The sequence below is a fragment of the Phyllostomus discolor genome, chromosome 9, assembly GCF_004126475.2.
Source record: "Phyllostomus discolor isolate MPI-MPIP mPhyDis1 chromosome 9, mPhyDis1.pri.v3, whole genome shotgun sequence".
Classification (NCBI taxonomy): domain Eukaryota; kingdom Metazoa; phylum Chordata; class Mammalia; order Chiroptera; family Phyllostomidae; genus Phyllostomus; species Phyllostomus discolor.
The window spans coordinates 45,566,541-45,586,350 of NC_040911.2; the positions used below are offsets into that span (position 1 = coordinate 45,566,541).

Sequence of the window (19,810 nt, forward strand, 5' to 3'; positions counted from 1 at the left end):
ACCAAAGTAATTTAACTGCCCTCCACTTTCTAAGGAAAAGATTCCTCCTCCCTTCGTGGCCAAGTTCTTTCAACCACAAGCTGAGCCTGGGTTCTGCCTGAAATGAGCAGGTTAGCTTTGCTCAAAGGAGTTACAGCCCTTTTGTTCAATGACTGCCAAGGACACTCTTTTTCCCTTAAGAAAAGTAGAATGGGTGATTGCATTGGAGATGAAGGGCAGTGCTATCAAATTGGGCTAATTCGTTACACTTTTGACCAAGTCAGCAGAAAACTCACTAATTTGCTTTTTGCTCTAGAAGATAAACAGATCTACCATATTTTGGGAGATGAAAATATATGGATGGAACTACTATGGTTAAAGAGATAATGATACTATTTACAAATTACTTATGTTTGACCAAATAAAAATTGTTTCACTAAATTAACACAACCAAAGGAAAATTTATTCCTTAGCTTGCTACAATAGAATCTCAAATTATAGATGAGATTTTGTCTATATTGAGCCTTGACTGGAAAGAAACATAATTAAATGAAAACATGTAGTTCTTTTTCCTATACTCTGATAATCCCTCAGCTTTTAATAATTAAACTTTTTTTCCAATAACCTTCTTGCCTGCCTTACTAATGAGGTACATTTCCCAGTGTCCAACTTACACAAGTACAATGAGACACTCTGGTTTCCCTCTGTGCCCTCTGCAGATGGCAGAAAAAGATTCTACCACTGAGACTTTTAGGTATAGATTTGTCCTGTTGTTACTGAGTACCACAGAAATTACAGAGTCCAGTCCTTTCACTTTAAAAATGAGAAAATTAAAGTTCAGAGCAGTGAAGTGACAGAATTTATTCATACAGTTGGGCTAGACACAAGTATGTTGATATCAGGCAGGCCCTTTCCACCTTTCCCTACTGGAATGGTAAAACCAGCCAAACAAACAAATAAGACAATGAAAAGTATAGTCTTTGTTTTTGCTAGTGTATTTGTTTTTACCTCTGAAGAGTTTATCCCAGTCAAAATCTTCTTTTTCTTTGATTTTCAAACACTTTGCCTGCTGTACAAGTCTGGACAAAGAACAGAAATAAAATCTAGATTCATTATCCTGTGAAGTAGGAATAAATCATGAACAACAACAGCACACATTTAAATAGAAACCACGGGGTAAACAATAGTGAATTAGCAGGTATTTTGCCGCACAGAAGCTTCTTAGAATTTTTCTTCAATTTAAAATTTTTAAAACACAATTTTTTTCAGAAATTCTAACTTTGAAATCTAAAACTTAAAATCTACTCCACCATCTCTTATTGCCAAATGTTTCTATAACTGGAGAATAATCTCTTCAGATTCTGTGGAGGAGCTATTAGGGACAGTAGGTGGGTAAATAATTGCTACTGATGATTCTAGCACTTATTTTAATCAGAAGATTATATACGTTGTGCTCAAACAACCGTATAAAGTAACTTAGTTACATTGTTGAATGTCAGAGAATTAATTAACTTTTAAATGTTCCAGTATGCAGTAAGGACTAAATTTGTAACTCTCCTGGAACTTTATAAAATCTTGAGGCTTGTAGTTTGTAACGAATATGGTAGTTTCAAAATAAAACTTTTCCAGTGTTGCTAATTACCCAATAATTCATTTTAGGAAGACAGAACTTGAGACAGTTGATTAATTTATCTGGGATATTTATGGTTTTGATGAAAATTATAACGCCTTGCTTTGCAAACATATTTTGTGCCTGCATTTGCATAGCAACTCATTTACCCCCGTGGGTAGGTAGGTCTCTGAGTCAGGCAGACAAGCTCTGTTTCAATCTCTGATTTAGGTGAGGAATCTGATTCAGTTACTAAAATCTTACAGATAAAGATAAGTGACTTGTACAAGATTTGAGTTAATTTTACTTATATATTTCGTATACATGTATGTCATGGTAGAAACATTCAATTTATCTTTTTTTTTTAACAATTAAGACTTTTTTTCATGGAAAAAACCCTCAAGAAACATAAAAAATTTCTACTGAAATCCCAATTTTGGACCCTAAAAGGAGGTCCTACATAGCTACTGTGGAGCATACTAACTCGGGGGAGTTAGTCGCCTGTGGTGGAAGGCAGATACCAGTACACTTAGTGTAGGAAAACCTGGCTCCATGTCTTAGCATCTGTGCTCTAAGTTTGTGACCCAGGGTGCATATTTAAATTCTACAGGACTGAGTTTCCTGATCTGCAAAATGGAAACAGAACTTGCCTTACAGGGTCTGTTCTGAACAATCAATGAAACAATGCATTATAAAATAGTCTACAGACTCTCATGCCTCTTGCACATGCGTAAGAATGTGTGGAATATTTTCATAATTCAATATGTATAATTTTCATTATATTCTCTATATATCATCAGGAATATATGTCTTCAGGCTCAATTTACATTCTTGTAGGGAAGCATATAAACTAGATAAAGAGGGCTTAAACTTAAGCAGGAGCATCTGGTGGAGATGCTCATCATTGTGGAGCTCCGGGAGCACAGCGTGCACATGGAGCATTGATTCTGCAAAAATTAAGCTGGAAAAGTATTTTAGCTGTAAGTACACATTTTTGAAAAACCTTGGGAATTTTCAACCAAGCTTTAAAAACTTATAAAACTGAGTTGATCTTCAAACCATCGTAAAGCATCCCTTTGCATTATATGCTGATGAAGATCTTGGTTCTAGCTTACAAAATTAAAAAACAGAGGCTAGCATGCCTTACATAATTTTGATGGGGATTTTAAAATGTGGTATAAAAATACATCAAATAAATTTGAGTAGCTTTTTATAAACATGACAGGTACTACAATTAATCACAAATATGCTTAAGTATAGTTCTCACTTTCAAAACTGTTACAACACTAGGGAGATACACCAAGCCAAACTCTAAACAGTTCAGATTCTGTTCCATTTCCTGAGTGAGGTAGGTACCTCACAAGGACTCCCAGACTCTTGCTTTCATTTTAACCTCATTTCATTTAAAAACTCTACAACGTAGCTATGGGACCTTTGTTACTAATACAGAAATTGATACTTAGAGATATGAAACCACTTGCCCATCCTGGACACACAGTGAGATGATGGTGGAGCTAGGACATAAACTCGAGCCTTCAAACTTCAAATCCAGGTTTCCTTCTAGTGTACACACCATCTTCATTATTTAACATAGGGTTTCCTGAGCACTTACAGGAAGCTTTGAGGAGAGGTCACAAGCAGAGCACAAGAAAAAGAGAGAGAATAATGATAATACTCCTGGCAGCTGGAAGGAGGATATTGGTATTGCTTGGCACTGGGTTAGTCAGGTTGTATGCAGAGGACTCAGCACGTCTGGTCCTGAAAGAATGGGGATATGGATGACTGATGGGTTTGTATAGGTCCAGAGAATTAGGTTGGACTAGAAAGGGCATAAGCAAAATGTGAGGAAGAAGTGTTCTGGGGACAGGATTAAGCTAATCAACTTACTTGGATAAAGCATCTGTGCTGTGCAAGGAAAGAAAAGATCAAAAGTGAGGCTGGAAGAGTAAGCTGGAGCCAAGTTGTGGAGAGCCCTGCATGTTGTTTTCAAGTATTTGGGCTTTATCTTTTTTGTGAGGAAGGGGAGGGATGTTTTATCTTGATGGTAGGGGAAAAAGGTACTGAAGTGTTACATCTTGAAAGAGTTAATTGCATGTAGTCAGTTGAAATGTTTGGAGATAATTACAGTTAGTAAGTTGCCAGAGATTCCTATTTGTTCCCACTTTAGCTAAAGAGGTAATACCAATGAAATTTGCAGGTATAACTATTTCACCAGTAATTCTTGAAGCCTGGCTCATATCTTTTACATAGTTATCAGAGTTCCAGGCACTCAAAACAATCTTCAAAATCTTGTACTAATAGTATTGCTGTTACTGCAGCAAGTGTCCAGCTCTTTGTCTGTCTGTCCTGGTTCATTCCATAGAGGAGTGTATATGACTTAGAGGATTATTGTTTCTGCTGGTGAGACCTACCACTGTCACACAATAACCTCTGCTATCCACTATTTTTCTTCCTTTTTTTAGAGCCATTTTTTAAAAAAAGATTTTACTTATTTATTTTTAGAGAGGGGAAGGGAGGGAGAAAGTGAAGGAGAGAAATATTAATGCCTGGTTGCCTCTCACATGTCCCCAACTGGGGACCTGGCTCACAACCCAGACGTGTGTCCTAGACTGGGAATTGAACCGGTCACCCTTTGATTCATAGGCCGGCACTCAATCCACTGAGCCACACTGGCCAGAGCTTTCCTCTTCCTTTTTCTTAGGATTTTGCTACTTTCTGTTGAGAAAAAAGGGACTGCATGTTCTCTGACCCTCTTTCTGTGCTTCCACTACTTTTAACATGGCAAATTAGTGGCTACCATTTCTGTATTCAGTAAGTGCTAGGCCTTGAACTAGATGCCTAGCGTGTAGGAGGTACTATGAATCTTATGTTCATTTGTTGAAAATGACAGAGAGAGTGAGTAGCTTGCCCAAAGTCACAGAGTAAACAGAAGAGTCAAAGCAGAAGAGCCAGAATTTAAATTTAACTCAGGTCAGTGTAAATGTGCCCACGAATCAAATCCTGTCCATTACCTATTTTTGCAAATAGTGTTTTACTAGAACACAGCCATGTTTATTCATTTACTTACTGTCTACAACAGCTTATGCACCAGTTAAGCTAAGCAATTGTAGCAGAGATCTTATTGCTGGCAGAGTCTAACATACTATCTGGCCCTTTACAGAAAAGGTTTGCTGACCCCTATTTTAGAAGTAAAGGACAAGGTCCCTAGAGCCAAAATATCCATACCACATGGGACTATTTTACATTGCTATCTTTTCCCAAAATTGCCTTATTAACTGTACTTAGTTACAATAGGGCTTGAAAGGCAAATATTGGGCTCTAACTACCTATTATTTTTAGACAAATTGTCCAAGTCCAATGAACATTTCTTTGGACCTTTCCTACATGCAGCCATGATGGTACCTATGACCCAGAGACTGACAATCCAATAGAGGACACGGCTGTGTGTGCTGCTGACTGTCACACAAAGGAGACCAAGAAAGGGGTTACAACACAGAAATGGAGAAATTACTATGGGATCACAGAGCAGGAAGGGATTTTCTGCTTAAAGGTTGGAGAAATTAGAAAAAGCTTTCAGGAGGAGATGATTTTGACCCAAACCTCAAAACAAATTTTACTAAGGGAATTACAGAGAGGGACATGGTAAAGGCACAGACACATAGAGGGTAGCGGTGAGAAGAATTAGTGATGTGGTGTGCTGTGTGATGAGGTGGATGCTCAGGCTGGGGGCAAATCATGAGGGCTGCAAAAGTCTCCTATGGACATGCACACGGGGTGTGACACAGTAGGTTTATGGTTGTCATATGGAAAATAATATAATTAATAACTAATAATGCAAGAATACACTGTTTTGCATACTCACAATGATAAATCTACTTTTGCACCACCCTGTATATATGCTTGTGTGTGTGTATTTGTATATGTGAATTTATAGTGAAGCAAAATACATCAAGGACCTGTAAGACTCTATCAATCTAAAGAACGAGTCATACAATATGTTCAGTTTGTAAATAAAAAGTAATGAAACTTTTAAAAATACTGCATTATAAAGCATCAGTAAATACCACACATATGTGGATGTCTGCTGTAGCACTATGTATAAGAGGAAAAATACTGGAGACAACCTGAATACGTGTCAACAGGGGAATGAGTGAGATGACGCATGCTCACGCTGTGGAATATGACGGTTGTTAAAAATAATGCACTAAATCCATTATGTTGTGTGGGAAATGATCCACAACATATTGTTGGATAAATAAAACACCCTTGTAGCTAATATCTTTCACTGTCAGACACTCTCTGTGTCAGCGAATGGCACTTCTGCATGGCTGTCCTTCAGGGACAAAGTGAGTTTCTTTTTTCTTTGTGGGTATTTAGTGGTCCACATCTTCACAACATTTCTATATAAAAATAAAAGTTCAAGACCAGATTGCTTTTCTTCTGATCAAAAATGTTGATTTATTTACAGATGCCTTGGTCAGTCTACCATTATAAATTGAGGATAAAGTGTATATGTATTTTATTAAAACCTCAGAATTTAATGTCAGGATCTTATAAATATTTCTTCCCATGTTAACCTTCCAGGAATGCAGTGATTTTTCTCAATATTTAACACGGTTATACCACAATCTACCCAGAGTGATACAAATTCACTTCAAAGAAACATTAACAAAAATTAATGTAATTTTTTTAAAAGAGTGAATACAAGATTACTCTATCCAGCAAAGCTATCATTTAGAATGGAAGGGCAGATAAAGTGCCTCCCAGATAAGGTCAAGTTAAAGGAGTTCATCATCACCAAGCCATTATTACATGAAATGTTAAAGGGACTTATCTAAGAAAAAGAAGATAGGAGGAAAGAAGATGGTGGCGTGGTAGGAGGGAGCAGATTTCCCTTCTCCCTACGCATGGGAGAGAAACTGGCCGATCTGCAGAAGAACAGAGCAAGGGGCCAACAATATCGCAACATTTATGAAAACAGGACATCAAAAATTATAGTGGACATTGAAAAACCAGATGGTAAGGAGACTGCTTCAGGATAATGAGGGCCCAGGGATCAGTGTGGGGACCAGGGAGGTTGCAGCCCCCAAGCCCAGTGCCCCTAGGAGAGAGGGAATCAACCACTCCCCCCCACCCCCCGCCAAACAAGGATTGGGCAGAAAGGGGAGGCCTTGTTGCTGAAGGCACAGAGAGGGGAGTGGGGACTGAGAGACAATCACACAGGGGCTGCGTGCACCCATGCATAGCCCTGGGAAGAGTGAGTGCCCCAGCCTATGCAACCAAGGGCAGCCTGGCCATGCCCCTGCACCCCCAACCCTGAGATAGTGTGGTTCTGTGGAAGACCCAGGCCCCAAAGCCCTGAACACAGAAAGGGCACGGGCGTTCTCGGGATTCTGGAGCCTGTGGTGGTGAACTCGGGGAAGGGCATGCCCCCTCACAATCCCTGGAGCTTACACCATGAACCCGGAAAAGACGCCAGTGCACTGTGGGACCCCGGAGCCTGGGAGTGCGCAGTGGTGAGCTCCGGAGAGCATGCTCGGGAGCACCGAGACCCACACCCAGGGACCTGTGGAGAGACACCAGACCGGCTGTGGGGAGAGTGCGCTGCCAGCCCTGGGGACGGTACTTGAGAGACTGACTGACCTCTGACCTGGAAGAGTGAAAAGCATTCCAATTGCCCCTCAGCCTGCTGAAGCCAGCAAGTACAGAAAAAATTGGTTTGGCCAGTTAGAAACCAACAAGAGGTTTTTTGTTTTGTTTTGTTTTTGTTGTTCCTGTTGTTTGATTATTTGATTTTATCTTTTTAAAGTAACTTTTTATTTTTTAATTCTTATTATTTTTATATCTCTCAATTCCTTGTTTCTCTTCCTTTCATCCTAGTGTTATTCCTTCCTTTCCAAATTTATCTCTCCTGCATTCCATCTTCTGCTTTTTTTTCCCCTTTTTTTGAGCCCACAAGTTATGGCAAAGTTGTATTCTCTTTTTCTCATTATTCTTACATTTTTAGTTTTAATAGTATTTTGGTATTTCTTGTTTTTCTGTATAGTCTTCTTTGCTTGGCTGGTTATACTGTATCATTTGATAGGTTTCCCTTGTTAGCTCACCCATAGTGTATTGCTAATTTTCTGTCCTTCATTTGTATTCCATTAGTACACTACTCAAGGTTCTATACTCCCAATTCTTGTTATCTAGATCTTATAGATTCTGCCATATGATTTTTGCTCTAATATTACTGTAAATAATACCTACTTCATACAGTTGTAAATACTACACAAAACCCCTCCCAGATCTCAGCCCACTTTGAAATTTCCTGAACTCTATTATTATAGTGTTTAACTCTATTCTTTTAAACATTACTCCTATTTACTATTCCTTACTCCCGCCCTACCTCAGAATCTGACCTCACACGGCCTCACTGCTTTCTAGATCCAACTCACAATCCTTTCCTCCCCAACAACAGTTTTATCTTCTTTCCATCCTTTCTAAAACGTGGCTAGTGGGGTGGAAGATACAGTTAACACTATACAGAGCCAAAGGATCTCCTATCTCTTCTCTACTGGCTGCTACTATAAATATCATAGAATACTCTCTTGCTGTCTTAAAACATTTTGCCTTACTCCTTCAGTTGATCAAACAAACAAACAAACAAACAAAAGAGTAGAGGGAAGCTGTGAACACCAGGATACCCAAAGAAGATTGCACCACTGAATCTCACAGGTATTCTACCACAGAAGTTCACACCATAAACTCAGGGAGCCAGAACAAATAAATTTAAGAAACAGAGGCTAACAAGAACAGTCTCATGAACAATGAGAAAACAAAGAAACAATCCCCAAATGAAGGGAAAGGAGGAAGCCTCAGAAAGAATGCTAAATGAAATAGAGGCAACTCAACTACCAGATATTGAGTTCAAAGAAATGGTTATCAGGAAGCTCAATGAGCTCACAATGAGCTATCAGAAACTCCAGGGAAGCTACAATGAACTCACTGCAAACTATATCAGCATGAAAAAGGAAATAGAAACTATTGACAAGGGCCAAGAAGAAATGAAGAAGGCAATTTCTGAACTGAAGAACACAGTAGAAGGAATCAAAAGCAGGAGTGATGAAGCAGAAGATCGGATCAGCAAGTTGGAGGACAAAGTAGAAAAGAACACCCATAAAGAGCAAGAAAAAGAAAAGAGGCTCACAAAGAATGAAGAGGGATTAAGAGAAATGCAAGACAATATGAAACCTAATAATATCCATATAATAGGGATGCCAGAAGGAGAAGAAGAAGAGCAAGGGATAGAAAACCTATTTGAAAAAGTAATGATGGAAAACTTCCTTAGTTTGATGAGAGAAAACGTCACACAAATCCAGGAAACACAGAGAGTCCCAATCAAGAGGAACCCAAAGAGGCCCACCTCAAGACACATCATAATTAAAATGGCAAAATTTCAAAACAAAGAGAGAACCTTAAAGGCAACAAGGGAGAAACAGGAAGGAACATACAAGGGAGCCCCAATAAGGCTAGCAGCTTACTTCTCAAAGGAAACACTCCAAACCAGAAGAGAATGGCAAGAAATATTCCAAGCAATGAGAACCAGAGGTGTGCAGCCAAGGCTACTTTACCCAGCAAGGCTCTCAATCAAGATGGAAAGCCAAATAAGAAGCTTTGACAAATAAGAAGCTTCCCAGAAAAAAGAAATCTAAAAGAATACACCTCTACCTAACCAGCTCTGCAAAAGATGCTAAAGGGACTGCTTTAAGGAAAGGAAGGAAGGAAGAGAGAGAGAGAGACAGAGAGAGAGAGAGAGAGGAATACATATGTAAATGGCAATGAATAAGTACCTATCAATAATAACCTTAAACGTAAATGGATTAAATGCTCCAATCAAAAAACATAGAATAGCTGAATGGATAAGAAAACATGACTCACACATATGCTGACTAAAAGAGACCCACTTAGGATAAAAGACCTGCACATGCTGAAAGTAAAGGGCTGGAAACAAATTTTCCAAGCAAATAGGGAAAAAAAAAGCTGGGGTAGCAATACTTATATCAGACAACATAGACTTCCGAAAAAAGGGCCATAAAGACAGAGCCAGAAGGTCACTTCATAATACTCAAGGCAAGAATCCACCAAGAAGACATAAATATTGTAAATATATATGCACCCAACACAGGAGCACCCAAATACATAAAGAAAATCTTAGAGGATGTCAAGAAAGATATTGACAGCAACACAATTATATTGGGGGATTTTAACACTCTTCTGTCAAAAATGGACAGATGTTCCAAACAAAATATCAACAAAGATATTGAGGCATTGAACAATGCCCTAGATGAAATGGACCTAACAGATATATACGGGGCCCTTCATCCCAAAGAAGCTAAATACACATTCCTTTCAAATGCACGTGCAACATTTTCAAAGATAGACCACATGATAGGACACAAAACAAGCCTCAACAATTTTAAGAAAATTGAAATCATACCAAGAATTTTCTCAGGTCACAAGGGACTAAAGCTAGAAACCAACCCCAAGGAAAAAAATCCAAAACACTCAAAATCATGGAGATTAAATAGCATGCTATTAATGAATGGGTCAAGAATGAAGTTAGGGAAGAAATCAAAAGGTTTCTGGAAACAAGTGAAAATAAACTCACAATGACCCAAAATTTATGGGACACAGCCAAGGCAGTCCTGAGAGGGAAGTTGATAGCGATACAGGCATACCTAAAAAAAGCTAGAAACATTTCAAACAAACAACCTAACCCTACGTCTACAAGAATTCGAGGAACAACAACAAAGACAGCCCAGAGCAAGTAGAAGGAAGGAAATAACCAAGATCAGAGCAGAATTAAATGACATAGAGACTAAAAGCACAATTCTAAGGATCAATGAATCCAGGAGCAGGTTCCTTGAAAAGATAAACAAAATTGACAAGCCTTTAAGCAGACTCATCAAGAAAAAAAGAGAGAGGACCCAAATAAACACAATCAGAAATGAAAGAGGAGAGATTACAACTGAAACCAAGAACTACAAAGGATTGTAAGAAATTACTACAAAGAACTGTATGGGAAGAAATTTGAAAACCTAGATGAAATGGACAAATTTCTAGAAAAATATAATCTTCCAAAACTCAATGAAAAGGAAGCAGGAAGCCTGAACAGACCAAGAAAAACAGCAAAAGAAATTGAAGCAGTAATCAAAAACTTCCAACACACAAAAGCCCTGGACCAGATGGTTTCACAGGAGAATTCTACAAAGCATTTAAGGAAGAGTTAACCCCTATCCTTCAAAAACTATTTGCAAAAATCCAAAAAGATGGAACACTCCCAGACTCTTTCTATGAGGCCAACATCATCCTAATTCCACAACCAGCTAAAGTCATGACAAAGAAAGAAAATGTCAGGCCAATATCACTGATGAACATAGAAGCAAAAATCCTCAACAAAATATTGGCAAACCACATCCAACAATATATTAAAAAGATCATACACCATGACCAAGTGGGATTCATCCCAGGGATGCAAAAATGGTACAATATTTGCAAATCAGTAAATGTAACACATCACATAAACAAAAGCAAAGACAAAAACCACATGATCATATCAATAGATGCAGAAAAAGCATTTGATAAGGTACAGCACCCATTTAGGATAAAAACACTCAGCTATGTGGGAATAAAGGGAGCATTCCTCAACATTATAAAGGCCATATATGAGAGACCTACAGCCAACATCCTACTCAATGGGCAAAAACTAAAATCTTTTCCACTAAGATCAGGAACAAGGCAAGGCTGTCCACTTTCACCACTTCTATTCAATATGGTACTGGAAGTATTAGCCACAGCACTCGGACAAGAAAAAGAAATAAAAGGCATCCAAATTGGAAAGGAGGAAACAAAACTGTCAATGTTTGCAGATGACATGATAGTGTACATAGAAAATCCTATAAACTCTGCCAAAATAACTGCTTGACCTAATAAATGAATTTGGCAAAATAGTGAGATACAAAGTCAATATCCAGAAATCAAAGGCATTTCTGTACACCATCAATGAAACAGCAGAAGCAGAGATCAAGAAAGAAATCCCATTTGAAATAGCAAAAAGAAAAATAAAATACCTAGGAATATACCTAACCAAAGAGGTAAAGGACCTGTATTCAGAAAACTATATAACATTGAGGAAGAAAATCAAGGAAGACACAAATGGAAACATATATCGTGTTCATGGATTAGAAGAATCAACATCATCAAAATGTCCATATCACCCAAAGCAATTTACACATTCAATGCAATACCTATTAAAGTACCAATGGCATATTTCACAGACATAGAACAAACACTTCAAAAATTTATATGGAACTAATAAACGACCCGGAATAGCTGCTGCAATTTTGAGAAAGAAGAGTAAATTAGGAAGGATCACAATACCTGACACTAAACTATACTACAAGGCCACTGTAATCAAAACACCCTGGTACTGGCATAAAAACAGGCACATAGACCAATGGAACAGAACAGAGAGCCCAGAAATAAACCCAAGTCTCTATGGTCAATTAATATTTGAAAAAGGGGGCAGCAACATAAAATGGAGTAAAAATAGCCTCTTCAACAAATGGTGTTGGGAGAACTGGACAGCTACATGCAGAAAAATGAAACTCAAGCACCAACTTATACCTTACACAAAAATAAATTCAAGGTGGATAAAAGATTTAAATATAAACGGTTACACCACTAAAGTCCTAGAGGTGAACATAGCCAGGAAAACCTCATATATTTCACACAGAAACATTTTTACTGATATGTCCCCTAGAGCAAGGGACATAAGGAAAGAATAAACAAATGGGACCTCATCAAAATAAAAAGCTTCTGTATGGCTAAAGAAAACAGCATTAAAATAAAAAGAGAACCAACTGTAAGGGAAAACATATTTGTTAATGATTCCTCAGACAAGGGTTTAATCTCCAAAATACATAAAGAACTTACACAACTCCACTCTAAGAAGACATGAAACCCAATTAAAAAATGGGCAAAGGGCCCTGGCTGGCGTAGCTCAGTGGATTGAGCGCGGGCTGGGAACCAAAGTGTCCCAGGTTCGATTCCCAGCCAGGGTACATTGCTGGGTTGCAGGCCATAACCCCCAGCAACCGCACATTGATGTTTCTCTCTCTCTCTATCTCCCTCCCTTCCCTCTCTAAAAAAATAAATAAATAAATAAATAAAATATTAAAAAAAAAATGGGCAAAGGACTTGAATAGACACTTCTCCAAGGAGGACACATAGAGGATCCAGAGACACATGAAAAGATGCTCCGTATTGCTAGCTATCAGAGAGATGCAAATTAAAACCACAATGAGATACCACTTCACACCAGTCAGAATGACCATCATAATAAACAAAGCAACAAACAACAAGTGTTAGAGAGGTTGTGGAGAAAAGGGAACACTAATGCACTGTTGGTGGGAATGCAGATTGGTACAACCACTCTGGAAAACAGTATGGAATTTTTTAAAGAAACCGAAAAAGGACCTACCTTTTGACCCAGCAACTCCACTGCTAGGATTATATCCTAAGAACCCTGAAACACCAATCTAAAAGAACCTATACACCGCAATCTTCATAGCAGCACAATTTATAATAGCCAAGCACAGGAATTAACCTAGGTGCCCTTCAGTAAATGAACGGATCAAAAAATGATGGTATGTTTACACAATGGAATACTATGCAGCAGAAAGAAAGAAGGAGCTCCTACCCTTTGTGACAGCATGAATGGAACTGGAAAGCATTATGCTTAGCGAAATAAGCCAGGCAGGCTGGCATAGCTCAGTGGATTGAGTGTGGGCTGGGAACCAAAGTGTCGCAGGTTCTATTCCCAGTCCGGGTACATGCCTGGGTTGCAGGCCATGACCCCCAGCAACTGCATATTGATGTTCATTGATGTTTCTCTCTTTCTCTCTTTCTCCCTCCCTTCCCTCTCTAAAGATAAATAAATAAAATCTTTAAAAAAAAATGAAAGAAGCCAGGCAGTGAAAGACAAATACCATATGATCTCACCTTTAATAGGAACCTAAACAACAAAACAAAGAAACAAACAAAATATAGTGAAAGACGCTGAAATAGAGGATAGGCTGACAGTGACCAGAGGGAGAGAGGAGGGATTTTTAGGAGAAAATGGTAAGGGTTTACAGGAACAAATATAAAGGACACATGGACAAAAACTGGGGGGGGGGGGGAATGGAGGGAGGTGGGGAGGGATGGGTGGGTGGGCTGGAATGGGAGTAAAAGGCAGAAAAATGTACTTGAACAATAATTAATATAAAAAACAAGAAAATGATCCAGACAATAGTTCTCTTTCACATATAATTTCCATGGTTTTCAGAATAATTTGCACATTTGAAAAGATGTTTGGATACTTGTCATATGTGTCTCCAGAGAAAGAAAGCGCTATTTAAGAATAAAAATATTTCAGCCCTGGCTGGCATAGCTCAGTGGACTGAACGCGGGCTGTGAACCAAAGTGTCGCAGGTTCGATTCCCAGTCAGGGTACATGCCTAGGTTGCAGGCCATGACCCCCAGCAACCGCACATTGATGTTTCTCTCTCTCTTTCTCCCTCCCTTCCCTCTCTAAAAGTAAACAAATAAAATCTTTTAAAAAAATAAAAATATATCATTAAAAAAAGAAAAGAAAAAGAAGATAAAAAATATGAACGGTAAAATGACAACAAACTCACAACTATCAACAACTGAACCTAAAAAAACAAAAACACACTAAGCAAACAACTGGAACAAGAACAGAATTACAGAAATGGAGATCACATGGAGGGTTATCAGTGGGAAGGGGAAGAAGGAGAGAGCGGGAAAAGGTACAGGGAATAAGAAGCATAAATGGTAGGTACAAAACAGACAGGGGGAGATTAAGAATAGAATAGGAAATGGAGAAGCCAAAGAACCTGTATGTATGACCCATGGATATGAACTAATGGAGGGGGGAAGGCAGGAGGGAATGGAGGTACTGGGCAGAGGGAGATAAAGGGGAGAAAAAAAAGGGATAACTGTAATAGGATAATCAATAAAATATACTTTATAAAAAGCTAAGGAAATCTGAAAAAAAGAGTGGATGTATATTGGCATATCTGCATATATACACACAGAAAAAGTGTGGAAGACAATGTTACAATCTATTCATACGTATAACCTTCAGATGCAGCATCAGAGCTAACGAGTAGGGAGTGAAAATTTGTTATTTTTTTTTAAACTTCTGTATTACCTGAATTATTGAAGTAGGAATTTTGTCACATTTTTATAAGCTTTTAAGTTGTACTGTTTGATAGGAAAAGGTCTGGGTATTATTTTTTTAATTTTTAATTTTTCTACTTATGTTAATCTATATTTTCTAATTTTCCTATAATGTGCAAACATTGCTTTACTTAGGGGAAAAAAAGGTTAAATGTCCTAGCTGTATTATTTACAATGAATGGGAAATAATTATTTTAAAACTAGATTAAGTATGTAGATGAGAAAAAAATACCCGCTGGTGCCTGGGCAACAAACTTGTTTTTTCTGTGGCACAAGAACACCAATATTTCCCTATGCAGAGAACCATGAGCATTTTTGGCTCACACTGTTCTGCAGCAGTAGACGGGATTTAATTACAAAGAGGCCAGGCCAAGGCAGGATTCCAGAAATCCTAAGATTCACAATAAATTATAAAATGCCTTAAGAGAATCAGTTCAGAAAAGTATTTTAAAGGGCCTTTTTAAGGCATACATTGGTTATTTTATCACACTTCAGCATTTGTTTAGGAAACACAGGGCGATAATGGAATTGCCAGCAGAAGCAAGGCAAGTACGTGCCAGTGAGGGCCGAGTCCTTTCATCTCATCAGTTTCTGTCTACGCTCCTGAGCTGATCTCGACATAGCTCATTTCATTTTCAATTTGCAAAATAGAAAACAGAGTCCTCCCCCTTTTTTCCTTCATGGCCTGGATCTGCTTGTGGTCCCTAGGACTTTAAGACGATAATAGCTGAAGGCATTTTGAGCATTACCCTTTTACTTCTTTCATGGTACCCATCCCAATCTGTGATCTTCTCTTCATTTATGGTTTCCTTTTGTTTTACTCCTTCATCTTCTCTACCTGAAAATATACTCCCTGTAAGGATGTGGCTCTATGGTTACCCCCATGTCCCCAGCACCTGACTTGCCATTTGGCAACAGTAGAAGCTCCACACATATTTGCTGAATGAATAAATGTTGATGCAATGAGTGAATCAACATACCCACTGCCAAGTCTGCAGGGACTGGAGTCATCTTGCTTGAGTACAGATCTTCATTCTGCTACTTTCTAGCTTGGGGTGATTTTCTTACCACTAAACGAAAGCTTAATAAGGATTTAATAAGGATTTTAGTCTGTTTTGTTCACTGCTGTATCACTAGGGCTTAGAATAGTACTTTTTTAAATATTTGTTTCAGTGGACAAATGTTGAATGAATGAATACGCCCAATTTTAGGGCCTGGCTACGATCAGGATTCTGAACTCAGCAAGGTAAATGTCATTCAGGTATTCAAATGCCATAAACCAGCCTGTTACAGTTGAATCTTAATTCTGGGGTAGGAGGAGGTATGAAATAGTGAGCAGAACAAGGACCTGGAAATCAAAGGGCTTGACACGTTGCAAGTACTGACAGTGTCAACAGAAAAATAAACTCTTTGCTTTGATATCCTTATTTCTATGTTGAAAAAGTTGGATTAGATAATCTTTGAAATCCTTCCCTGTTGTTGAGCGCCAGCATTGTCATACCTGGTGAGAGGTTCCTCAGGGTCCATCTGGAACCTGCACGGCAGGCAACTTGCCCAGAGGGCCTGCAGATTTCCTGTCCAGCCTCAGTCCTCCACAGGTTCCCAGGGAGCCTGTGTGCCTTGGTGGTTTGATCACTACTCAACTGACTAAAGGTCTAATGCAGTTCCAGATTCTGGGTGATATTCAGATAAATAAACTTTTACATTTCTATCTTTGGTGCAAAGATATGTGGTGTACATATATAACTAGAACTGGTCCAATTGCAAGACTTTAAAATCAACAAGTTTTATAAAAATGAAAATAATATGGGACTAGTATTTCAATAGTCTCTACTATGTGCCAGGCCCAGATATATAGCTATAACTCTGTCTGCCTGTATATACCTGTAGTCAAACTCTAAGCCTCATACTTTATCTTCACTTTATAGGTAAAGAGATTGAGATTCTAAGAGGAAAACTAATGTATGTATCTGAATCAGGCAACTTAGATTTACTAAGACCTATAATGGAAAAAGTAGTGAAAAAACAAAAGCAAATGAAAACTGGTTCTTACCCTTTAGCAGCCTCCAATCTTTTTGAGAAAATACTTGTTTTTGACAAGACAAGTATTAAAAAGGCACACGCAGACACACAAGCATAAGCCACTGTGTGTGGTACCAGACCAAAGGCACAAAGTAATACTAGGAACAAGGAACAGGATTATCTCTTATTCGATGCATACCCCAGGGCCTAGTACAGTCCCTGGTGCATAGTGATTGCTCAACATCTACTTAATTTGCTGAGTGCCTACTAAGTGTCTGGCATTATAACAGGCATTAGAAATGGAGTCGTGTAAAACATCATCTCTAACGTCAAGAAGCTCATATGTGTTGGAACTGCTATAGAAAACCTCAGGACAGAGATGAGCCTGGGAAGAGGGAGAAAACGCAGGCAGGAATAAATGAGGTAGAAGGATGGAAACAAAGGCACTGGTGCAGGAGTCAAAACAATACTGTGGATGATGACAGGGGTGAGTAGGACAATGGGTAGAATTTATCTCCCAAAGCAGAGAATTTATGAGGGAGGGAGTGAGAGAAAAGGCAGATGGATTAAAGAAAATCTACTTAATAACTTGGAAAGTTAACATGTGCAAGAACCAACTAACACTATTTTAATTCTGAGAATGGACCTCATAGAAGATATTTATGTTGCAGTTGATTTGAGTACTGGAAATAAACTAGTTGGCTCAGGCAGTGAAATTTATTATAAGGATCATTAAGGAACTATTCCACTACATGCCATTCTCTTCTCTGATTACCATGACTTTCCCCAGCCATTCTCATCATTGATATGGGCCTGAGGGCAGTGCACACAGTTTATATCGTGGTAGGCATAAGGAAAAAAAAGTGAGCTTTACTAGGCATTTTCTTAGATTTTCTTAATAGTAGTGATTGAAAATGACAAGTATTTTAACTAATGGTAGTTCTACCAATTGTGTGAATTAGAATATATTAAACATTGCTTAGGGAGGTAAAAAAATGTTATAAAAGAATACTTAGGTGAGTTGGAAATGCCAGAGAAAAATATCCTACTCTGGCCTGGAGAAGCCAGCTAACAGAAATTCAGTAATAGGGGGAGGTGGGAAGAGTTGTAGTCAAAGAAATTTTCTTTATGATAAAACTTAAATGAATATAATTTTATTCCCTTCTTGCAGATAGAAGCCTTTAGTGTATTACAGTGAAATGTGTTCAAGGTGAAAGATTTTGTGTTTTATATAAGTAGTATAAAGAATAAACAATTTGGGGGAAACATAGTTAAGATTCTTCCCCTTTGACAGTTCTCTTTTCAAAAAATAAGAAATAAATGCATTACAAGATGACCCTGAGAATCCTAGACAGAAGTAGGAAGCAGTCTACACACAACCCAGCCAGGCAATTTCAAAGTCTTAAATTGTCATTCTTTTTGTGGCCTAACGTAGTTAAAACATTTGGAGTCAGGCAGTTCTGGATTATAATCCCAAGTTTTTGGCTGTTTACCTGTGTGACCTTGGGCACTCTGCCTAACCTCTCTAATGTTAAGATGCCTACTTTATAAAATCAGACTTAGAATACTTAGCCACACAGAGGGTGGTTGTTGACAATAAATACAATTAACAGGATGTTGCATGTAAATTGTTTAGCACAATGCTTTGGAGCTCAAAGTGTGTGATATTAATAGTTAATTATTATTGTTGACATTTTTGGTGTTACTATTATTATATTACTGAACTGGGAATACTCTGAATTTACTCAAAAGACTTATGTTTGGGTCCCAGATCAGCTACTAGTAAGGATCTCTACCTATAAATGGTAATACTATGATAACAATAACTTCTGCTTTGCCTAAATCACAAATTATGGGGGCTCTAGAGGTAATCTATGTGCAAACTATAAACTGTTAAACAAATTAAAGGCTTTTTCCCCTTTCTAGAGTACATTCCCAAATGAAAGACATTCACGTATAAGGTAACACGCCTCCATTTAATGCACTATGAATATAGTAGTACTCTTAATACAAGGGAAAAGGAATATCTATATAGTCTTTCAGCAATGGTGACCTATTACAAATCTATTCTTCAAAGCTGTATTAATATGTAATCTTACTGCTATAAAGGTTAGTTTTGTAAACATCTAGTAGTATATAATTCACTCAAGTTTAAAACTTGACTCTCTGCTAATAAAATATAAATATAAATAGGTTATTTCTACTACAAAATAATGGAGAGTAAATGCTTACTAATAATTCCCGCTTCAAAGATTAACAGGAGAACAAATGTACTTTTTAAAAATAAACAAAAAACCAGGATACAGTTAAGGAAAAGAAAAAATTCCTTAAACCGTTGGGCATCATCTAACTGATTTTGGAAGAATGTCAGTAGCTAATTTTACATTTTGCACATGAATTGCAAGAAGTCTGGGATTCTAAGACTTCTTGCAATTCAGGTGACAGGTTTTGCTTGTATAAGAAATTACAGAAGGCCTGTCCAGAGCTCAGTGGCAAATGGATGGATTGGAGGCCAGTGGAAATTATAACTCAAATTTTCACTAATTTAGCCCCAAAGCTTATGACTGCACATGAACCACATAAAAATATTTCTTCTTATCATGTAGAACAGATGGAATTTAAATATTCTCCTCCACCTGTATCTGGTATCTTGTGATTTTAAGAGTAAAGATTTGGGTTAGATGAAAGGCAGCCTTAGGAAATTACTATAAGTAAACTGTGAAGAGAGTAAAAATATACTTTATGTACTCATAGTTAGAACACATCTTCCTTGTTGGTGTCTTTGTTCTCTTTTTACCTCCAGCTGGAATTCTAGACTGTGAGTAGGATGGCAAGGAAATGAAGGTAGAGTCAAAGTGGGCACTACTGCATACTATTTATCCAACACTGTTACAATGATTGTTCAAAAATAAA

The 19,810-nt window shown here is 38.0% G+C and overlaps 1 protein-coding gene across 1 annotated transcript in view; it reads right to left on the reverse strand.

Moving 5' to 3' along the window:
• Positions 1–782: 782 nt before the first annotated feature.
• L3MBTL4 (L3MBTL histone methyl-lysine binding protein 4) overlaps positions 783–19,810 on the reverse strand; it is a 200,766-nt gene continuing 181,738 nt past the window's right edge. The window contains exon 12 of the mRNA XM_028524588.2: positions 783–1,058. Within this exon, the coding sequence (XP_028380389.2) occupies positions 878–1,058 (181 nt within the window). The 3' untranslated portion in view covers positions 783–877. The remainder of the gene's footprint in view (positions 1,059–19,810) is intronic.